The sequence below is a fragment of the Cervus canadensis genome, chromosome 30, assembly GCF_019320065.1.
Source record: "Cervus canadensis isolate Bull #8, Minnesota chromosome 30, ASM1932006v1, whole genome shotgun sequence".
Taxonomy (NCBI): domain Eukaryota; kingdom Metazoa; phylum Chordata; class Mammalia; order Artiodactyla; family Cervidae; genus Cervus; species Cervus canadensis.
The window spans coordinates 18234811-18244530 of record NC_057415.1 but is presented as its reverse complement, the minus strand read 5'-3'; the positions used below and the strand labels follow the sequence as shown (position 1 = coordinate 18244530).

Below are 9720 nucleotides of genomic sequence, written 5' to 3'. Positions count from 1 at the left end.
GATATGACATCAGAAGAGTTAGCAACAAAAGAAAAAGACTGGATATCATCAAAATTAAAATTTTCTGTGCTTCAGAGAACACCATCAAGGAAGTAAAAAGAGAAACACAAAGTGGTATAAGACAGTTGCAAATCCTATAAGGGAATTGTATCTAGAACTTACAAAGAACTCTACTACTCAATAATTAAAAAACCAAATAACTCAATTTAAAAATGGGCAAAACATTCGAATAGACATTTCTCTAAGGCAGACATACAAATAGCCAAAAAGAATGTAAAAGGAAAAAAAAAAAAAGAATGCAAAAGGGTCTCACCATCATTCGCCATCAGGGAAAAGTCAATGAAAACCACAAGATAGCACTTCACACTCACTAGAATGGTTATAACCAAAAGAATATAGTAGTAAGTATTAGCAAGAATGTAGAGAAATTGGCACTCTCATATGCTACTTGTGGGAATGTAAAATTGTGTGACACTTTGGCAAAGAGTTGGGGGGTTCCTCAAAGAATTAAACATAAAATTAACATGTGATCTGGCAGTTCCATCCATAGGTATTTACCCAAGAGAAATAAAAACATGAGTCCTCACAAAGACTCACATATGGATGTTCAGAGCAACTTTAATAACCAAAAATAAAAGCTCCAAATTGGAACCAAACCAGATCAGATGTCCTTCAATGAATGACTGGATAAACGAACTGTGGTATATTTATTCCATTGAATACTGCTCAGTAATAAAAAAGGAATGAAGTACAGATATACACAACAATGTGAATAATTTTCCATATAATTGTGCTGAGTGAAAAATAAAAGTTGGTTATGACAAGCTTTGAGGCTGTTCAGCATTTTGATTGTAGCGAAGTCTCCATGAAGACAGATGATAGACAAATAGATAGACAGATAATGAGTATGTCAAAACATATCCAGTTCATCCTGAAAGTTTAAAAGACAATCTGCAAATTAGAAGAAAGCATTTGTAAATCATGTGTCGATAAGGATTTAATATTTAGCATATATAAAGAACTCCTACAACTCAATATTAAAAACAACAAACAACCCAATTAAAAATCAGGCAAAGGATTTAAATAGACATTTCTCCAATGAAGATATACAAATGACCAACATGAAGATACATGAAAGAATGCTTAACATCATTGCTGTTGTTCAGTTACTAAATCATGTCTGACTCTTTGTGACCTCATGAACTGCAGCACACCAGGCTTCCCTGTCCTTCACTCTCTCCCTGAATTTGCTTAAACTCATGTCCATTGAGTTGGTGACGCCATCCAGTCATTTCATACTCCGTCACCCACTTCTCCTCCTGCCCTCAATCTTTCCCATCATCAGACTCTTCCAAAGAGTTGGCTGTTTCCTTCAGATGGCCAGATGGTTTTGGAGCTTCAGCTTTAGCATCAGTCCTTCCAATGAATATTCAGGGTTGATTTCCTATAGGATTGACTGGTTTGATTTTCCTGCTGTCCAAGAGACTCTCAAGAGTCTTCTCCAGCACCAGAGTTCAAAAGCATCAATTCTTTGGCACTCAGCCTTCTTTATGTCCCAAATCTCACATCCATACATGACTACTGGAAAAACCATAGCTTTGATAATATGGACCTTTGTCAGCAAAAGGATGCCTCTGCTTTTTAATATGCTGTCTAGGTTTGTCATAGCTTTTCTCCTCAGTTGTCACCAACTCTTTGCGACCCCATAGTCTATACACTCCCTGGAATTCTCCAAGGAAGAATACTGGAGTGGGTAGCCTTTCCCTTCTCCAGGGGATATTCCCAACCCAGGGATTGAACCCAGGTCTCTCTCATCGCAGGCAGATTCTTTACCAGCTGAGCCACCAGGGAAGCCCAAGAATACTGGAGTGGATAGACCTTCCCTTCTCCAGCGGATCTTCCCGACCCAGGAATTGAACTGAGGTCTCCTGCATTGCAGGCAGATTCTTTACCAGCTGAGCTACCAGAGAAGCCCCTTCCAAGGAGCAAGCATCTTTTAATTTGATGGCTGTAGTCACCATCTGCAGTGATTTTGGAGCCCAAGAAAATGAAATCTGACACTGTTTCCATTTTTTCCACATCTATTTGCCATGAAGTGATGTGACTGGATGCCATGATCTTTGTTTTTTGAATGTTGAGCTTTAAGCAGCTTTTTCACTCTCCTTTCTCACCTTCATCAAGAGGCTCTTTAGTTCCTCTTTGCTTTCTGTGATTAAAGTAGTATCATCTAAATACCTGATTGCTGATATTTTCCCCAGCAATCTTGATTCCAGCTTGTGAGTCATCCAGCCTGGCATTTCACATGATATACTCTGCATGTAAGTTAAATAACCAGAGTGACAACATACAGCCTTGATGTACTCCTTTCCAAATTTGGAACCAGTCTGTTGTTCCATGTCCGGTTCTAACTGTTGCTTCTTGACCTGCATACAGGTTGCTCAGGAGGCAGGTAAGGTGGTCTGGCATTCCTTCTCTTTAAGAATTTCCCACAGTTTGTTGTGATCCACACAGTCAAAGACTAGAATAATCAATGAAGCAGAAGTAGATTTTTTTTAAAATTCTCTTGCTTTTTCTATGATCCAGTAAATGTTAGCAATTTGATCTCTGGTTCCTCTGACTTTTCTGAATCCAGCTTGTACATCAAAGCTTTCAGTTCACATATTGCTGAAATCCAGCTTGATGGATTTTGAGCATAATCTTGCTAGTGTGTGAAATAAGTGCAATTGTACGGTAATTTGAACATTCTTTCGCATTGCCTTTCTTTGGGATTGAAATGAAAACTGACCTTTTGCAGTCCTGTGGCCACTGCTGAGTTTTCCAAATTTGCAGGCATATTGAGTGCAGCATCTGTTTTTTCACAGCATCTTCTTTCAGGATTTAAAATAGCTCAACTGGAATTCCATCACCTCCACTAGCTTTGTTCATAGTAATGCTTCCTAAGACCCACTTGACTTCACATGCCAGAATGCCTGTCTTTTAAGAGCTATTTTGTACAGTTCTTCCATGTATTCTTGCCACCTCTTCTTAATCTCTTCTGCTTCTGTTAGGTCCTTGCTGTTTGTATCTTTTATTATGCTTATCTTTGCATTTTAAGTGTTCCCTTGGTATCTCCAATTTTCTTAAAGACATTTCTAGTCTTTCCCATTCTGTTTTTTCCCCTCTATTTCTTTTCATTGTTCACTTTAGAAGGCTTTCTTCTCTCTCCTTGCCATTCTCTGGAACTCTCCATTGAGTTGCGTATATCTTTCCCTTTCTCCTTTGCTTTTCATTTCTTTTCTCAGCTATTTGTAAGGCCTTCTCAGACAACCATTTTGCCTTCTTGCATTTCTTTTTTGGGGGGATAATTTTGGTCACCACCTCCTCTACAACATCACAAAGCTCTGTCCGGAGTTCCTCAGGCACCTTGTTTACCAGATTTAGTCACTTGAATCTATTTGTCACCTCCACTGTATAATCATTAGGGATTTGATGTAGGTTGTACCTGAATGGGCTACCGGTTTCCCTTACTTTCCTCAATTTGAGCCTGAATTTTGCAATAAGGAACTGATGATCTGAGCTACAGTCAGCTCCAGGCCTGCTTTTGCTGACTGTATAGAGCTTCTCCATCTTTGGTGGTAAAGGATATAATCAATCTGATTTCAGTAGTGACCATCTGGTGAAGTCCATGTGTAGAGTTGTCTCTTGTGTTGTTGGAAGAGGGGGTTTGCTATGACCAATGCATTCTCTTGGCAAAACTTTGTTAGTTTTTGCCCTGCTTCATTTTGTACTCCAAGGCCAAACTTGCCTGTTATTCCAGGTATCTGTTGACTTTCTACTTTTGTATTCCAGTCCCCTATGATGAAAAGGATATCTTTTTTTGGTGTTAGTTCTAAAAGGTCTTGTAAGTCTTCATAGAATCATTCAATTTCATCTTCAGCATTAGTGGTTGGGGCATGAAAGTGAAAGTGAAGGTTGCTCAGTCATGTCCAACTCTTTGTGACCCTATGGACTGTATAGTCCATGGAATTCTCCAGGCAAGAATATTGAAGTGGGTTGTCTTGTACCTCCTCCAGGAATCTTCCCAACCCAGGGATCACACCTAGGTCTCCCACATTGCAGGCAGATTCTTTACCAGCTGAGCCACAAGGGAAGCCCAAGAATACTAGAGTGGGTAGCCTATCCCTCCTCCAGTGGATCTTCCTGACCCAGGAATCAAACTGGGGTCTCCTGCATTGCAGGCGGATTCTTTACGGAGCTATTGGGGCATAGACTTGGATTTCTGTGATGTTGAATGGTTTGCCTTAGAAAGGAACCAAGATCATTCTGTCATTTTTGAGATTGCAACCATATTGAGTACTGCATTTTGGATTCTTTTGTTGCCTGTGAGGGCTACTCCTTTTCCTCTAAGGGATTCTTGCCCACAGCTATAGATATAATGATCATCTGAATTAAATTCACCCATTCCCAGCCATTTTAGTTAACTGATTCCTAAAATGTGGATGTTCGTTCTTGCCATCTCCTGTTTGACCACATCCAATTTACCTTGATTCATGGACCTAACAGGTTCCTATGCAATATTATTCTTTACAGTGTTGGACTTTACTTTCACCATCAGCCACAACCACAACTGGGTGTCATTCCTGCTTTGGCTCAGCCTCTTTATTCTTTCTGTAGCTATTTCTCAGCTCTTCTCAAGTAGCATATTGCACACCTATCGACCGTGGGTGGGGGTGGGGGGGGCTCATCTTTCAGTGTCATATCTTTTTGCCTTTTCATACTGTTCATGGGGTTCTCATGACAAGAATACTGAAGTGGTTTGCCATTCCTTTCTCCAGTGGACCACATTTCGTGAGACCCTAACTAGCAGGGACATGCCCTTCCCCACTCCATGTAGCTGGACAATATGCCCAGTGCCCTGGTTGTCCCACAGCTGGTGCTCGTTGAGCATGTAAACCTTCACTGGCTGTTGAGTATCGGTCAGTGTGCGGCCCAGGATGGATGCAAAGGTCCTGCTGGAGTGGCTGGGAAGGAAGTCCAGAGAGGCTGGAGCCTCCCAGCCTCTTTGCTGCTGCTGGTCACCCTGGGGCCTATCTTCTCTCCAGTAATTTCTGTCTGCCCTTGAGCAGAGGGAGGGTCTCTCAATCTCAAGAAAATGCAAATCAAAGCCAGGATGAGATACTGCTTCATACTTAGTTCAGTTCAGTTCAGTTCAGTTGCTCAGTCATGTCCGACTCTTTGCAACCCCATTGACTGCAACACACCAGGTTTCCCTGTCCATCCCCAACTCGGAGCCTGCTCAAACTCATGTCCATTGAGTCAGTGATGCCATCCAACCATCTCATCCTCTGTTGTCCCCTTCTCCTCCCACCTTCCCTCTTTCCCAGCATCAGGGTCTTTTCTAGTGAGTCAGTTCTTTGCATCAGGTGGCCAAATTATTGGAGTTTCAGCTTCAACATCAATCCTTCCAATGAGTATTCAGGACTGGTTTCCTTTAGGATAGACTGGTTGGATCTCCTTGCAGTCTAGGGGACTCTCCAGAGTCTTCTCCAACACCGCAGTTCAAAAGCATCAATTTTTCAGTGCTCAGCTTTCTTTACAGTCCAACTTTCACATCTACATATGACTACTGGAGAAACCATAGCTTTGACTAGATGGACCTTTGTTGGCAAAGTAATGTCTCTGCTTTTTAATATGCTGTGTAGGTTGGTCATAGATTTTCTTCCAAGGAGCAAGTATCTTTTAATTTCATGGCTGCAGTCACCATCTGCAGTGATTTTGGAGCCCAAGTTTGTCACTGTTTCCATTGTTTCCCCATCCATTTGGCATGAAGTGATGGGACTGGATGCCATATCTTTGTTTTTTTAATGTTGAGTTTTAAGCCAGCTTTTTCACTCTCCTCTTTCACTTTCATCAAGAGGCTCTTTAGTTCCTCTTTGCTTTCTGCCATAAGCATGGTGCCATCTGCATATCTAAAGTTACTGATCTTTCTCCCAGCAATCTTGATTCCAGCTTGTGCTTCATCCAGCCTGGCATTTTGCATGATATACTCAGCATATAAGTTAAATAAGCAGGGTAACAATATACAGTCTTGATGTAGTCCTTTACCAATTTGAAACCAATCCATTTTTCCATGTCCAGTTCTAACTGTTGCTTCTTGTCCTGAATACAAGTTTCTCAGGAGGCAGATCAGGTGGTCTGGTATTCCCATCTCTTGAAGAATTTTCCACAGTTTGTTGTGATCCACACAATCAAAGGCTTTAGCGTAGTCAATGAAGCAGAAAGAAGCAAGTGGCAGGGACTGAGGGGAGTGGGGAATGTGGAGTTAATGTTTAACGGAGAGTTTCTGTTTGGTTTCACAACATTGTGAGTGTAAGTGCTGCCACTGAATTGCGTACTTAAAATGATTAATATTGAAAATTTTATGCTGTATACATTTCACCACAATTGAAAATAATGTAATATGCCAAAAAACGTTGACTGGGATGCTTTAAATAGGTGAATTGTATCATATGTGAATTATATCAACAATAAAACTTTTTCAAAAAGCAATCAGTTTTTTACATTTTTGTGTGAAGACAGAATATATATATATGTGTGTGTGTGTGTATGTATGTATTTAAAGATAACAGAAGCCCTCCTTGAAAGTAATTTAGTTAAGATCATTGATTGGATGGGGAAAAAATGAACACAATGAAAGCTAGAAACAGAGACACCCAAGATGTGGGTCTCACCCCCACCCCAAGTGGCACTGCCTATGGTCCCAGATCAGTTTGCAGAGGAGAGACCCATGTGGGAGATGGACTCTGTGCAAAATCAGGACTAGAAGCACATCACTTCGTCTTGTCTGCCTTTGTGGGTCTGGTAGCTGGTCAAGGCCACTGGCTTGTTCTCCTGTGAAAGGCTTTCAAACATTTGAATGTGCACAAAGTCATCATCCATCTGAACCTTGATGAAGAAGGTCCTCCCAGCAACCCCTTGGCTTTTGAACTCCACAGCGTTGAACACCGGGAACTTCTTGTTTTCCTTCTCTTCCAGCAGGGACTTCACCTTGTCAGCAATGGCTTGGATCTCAGCCACAGCCAGCTGCTTGGCAGGGGGTGCACCATGCGTCATCTCGGCAGTGGGTCCGCAGACACCAGGAGGCAGTCATGGAGCGGTGGTCACGTAGCCCCAGCGGTCGCGCAGGAGCAACGGACACTCACAGGAATTTTATGTGCATTTTACTGTACATAAACTATACTCAGTAAAGCAGCTAACAAAACTAAGTATGAATTACTTTGATAAAAATAAAAATTAAATTTTAAGAAAAAAATTCTCTTTCAATCATTCAACAGTACAGATTTAATACAGAGGGAAACAAAGCTTCCCGCTGTGTCCCTGCTGCCCTGAGATGCATTCATTCAAATGTGAATCAAATGCCTATCACTTAGCACGTACCAGATGAGCTGTGATCTGGACATAATCCTCAGTTTATCTCACTGGCATTAGGAAGCAAGCAGTGAGACACAGGTGCAAGAAAACAGAAACGGGACCATGGTGACTTTATTTAAGTCCTTCAAGCCTTGGTTTCTTTATCCATAAAATGGAGTAACAATAATGTCTGCTTCAAAGAATTAATAGAAGCATCTTAGAAAAGGCTTAGAAGTATCAGGCATGCAGAAAGGACTAGATACACATTGGCTACTTGGGGGGACCACGTGTTAGGGTCACATGGTCATTGCCTGGACCTTTGAAACATAGCAAGAGGGGAGACCCTGCGTCAGGAGAGAAAGGTGAGGGCAGAAACCAGGCCTGGAGGCTAGCAGTGACCTTGGTACACCTCTTGATCCCTGAGAGGGTCTGGGGTCATGGCAGGTAAGTAACCTGGGAGGGATACACAGCGCCAGGAAGAGACATAGGAGCTGGTCCTGAGACCATAGCTGAGCCCATAGTGGAGACCAGGGGCCCCATGACCATACAGAATTACAGTACTAATACTTTATTCAGCCCCATTCCAAGACTGGGGGTATCCATGTCCTTACCTGGAAAAAATAGTGGGAGCTACTTGGTGAGGCAGTGAGGAAATGGAAGAGGAAAAAGGGGCTCACATTCCCCACCTTATCATCAGTCTCCCCATGGCATAATGCTCTAGGGTCTGCCCACCCCCTTAACCCCAGGGGCCCAGCCCACGCCCCTTCTGCCCTCTCAGATCCGTCCAACCCACCAGGCCCGCCCCTTTGCCCCGCTTGGACAGCCTGGCTGGGCTATGAATAGCACATGGCCCTTTTCCTTTCCAAATATAAAATGTTTGCTTTCAATCAGGGGCGTCTGGGGAAATGGAAATTATAGGATTGGAGAGTGTCCTTGGGTAAAGAAATACCTCGAATGCCGAAACCTCGCAGGGCCTCTGATTAGGGCTGGAATAATTCCTGCTGTAATATAAACAATCCTCGCTCGGCTAATGGGGGGCGGGGGAGCGGGGCCAGAAAATAGGGGCACATGCTGCCTCTTTGTTCTCTCCCCTCCCAGCATGCCTCTGTGGCTGGGCCACGGCTCGGGGTCCAGAGCAGACAGCTTGAGAGCCTCAGGACATCAGGAGCCTCGGCTTCTGGGGTGCTGAGTGACCATGGGTGAAACCCTGCCCCAGGGCCCCTGCTCCTGCCATAGCGAGTGGCAGATGGATTCTCCATGAGGAGCAGCCAGTCCTGGCCCTTGGTCTTCTCAGGCTACAGAGCCTTGGACCTGCTCTGGGGGCTGACGAAGAGCACGGGGTGGGGGTGGGGTGGGGGGAGGCCAGCTGAGTAGATGACCAGGGAGAAAGGAGAGGAGCCTGGGAAAATGGCTCTGAGTGAAGTTTCCCAAATGGTTGGTCAGTTAGTCAGCAAATACTTCTCAGTGTCTCCCGGAGGCACCAGGATGTGAAGGTGGTAAAGGCGCTGTCCCCACCCTGGAGGCCCACAGGATCTGTCTGGTAAATACACCAACAACACATCATGAGCCTGGCAGCAGTGGCTTAGGGCAGAGGCCCCGGGAAGGGGCTTTGCACTCCGGTGACTCCCAGCGTTACGTACAGGAGGGACAGCTCCCTGTCCCTCAGAGCACGAAGGCTGTGCCTCAGAGGCCCTGCCTATGTCTTCAGCATTGTGCAATCAGCTCTCAACATCCCATCGGCTGGCCTGGTTATCTAGCACCTCAATTAACCAGAGCAGGGAATGTCCTCGAAATCAGCATGCATTTGATAACATCCAGCTCCAAAGCCAAGCTTTTTTTTCTCTTTTGCAGAGGAAACTCTCAGGCTAACAGCTCTTCTTGACACCTCATTCTCAAATGTACAGTTATCTTGATGCAAAGCACAAAGAGGGAGAAAGCAGGTCAAGCTCCTCATAAAACAGAGAAACTGGGAAACTGTAGGAAGCATTTGTAAAGATTCACATGTCACAGACCTATGTGGCCATGTAGGTTACAGTCAAACCATGCTGAGGACACAGCCAATCAGTCTAGGGGTGGGGGCTGGGAAGGGTACTGGCTTGCTGTGTGTCTATGGTTGCAGTCTCTCATCTGTAAAATGGGTGCAAATGGCAAAGAAAAACCAGCCAAGGTGATACTGAGGAAGATGAATCAGGGGTGCTTTGTGGAGGATCAGGTCCTGTCCTGATGGAGCTAGGAGTCCTGGGGGAACCTTCAGTCCACAGGCATGGCTGGCTCATGGAGTCCAGCCCAAAACCCAGTTCTGAGAGTGGCCAGTCCACGTTGGCCCCCACG

The 9720-nt window shown here is 44.0% G+C and overlaps 1 protein-coding gene across 1 annotated transcript; it reads right to left on the bottom strand.

The window, feature by feature from the left end:
- Window positions 1–6798: 6798 nt before the first annotated feature.
- LOC122431677 (cystatin-B-like) lies at window positions 6799–7092 on the bottom strand. The gene has a single exon (XM_043452999.1). The coding sequence runs from the start codon at window positions 7090–7092 to the stop codon at window positions 6799–6801; it is 294 nt and encodes a 97-aa protein (XP_043308934.1).
- Window positions 7093–9720: the final 2628 nt, after the last annotated feature.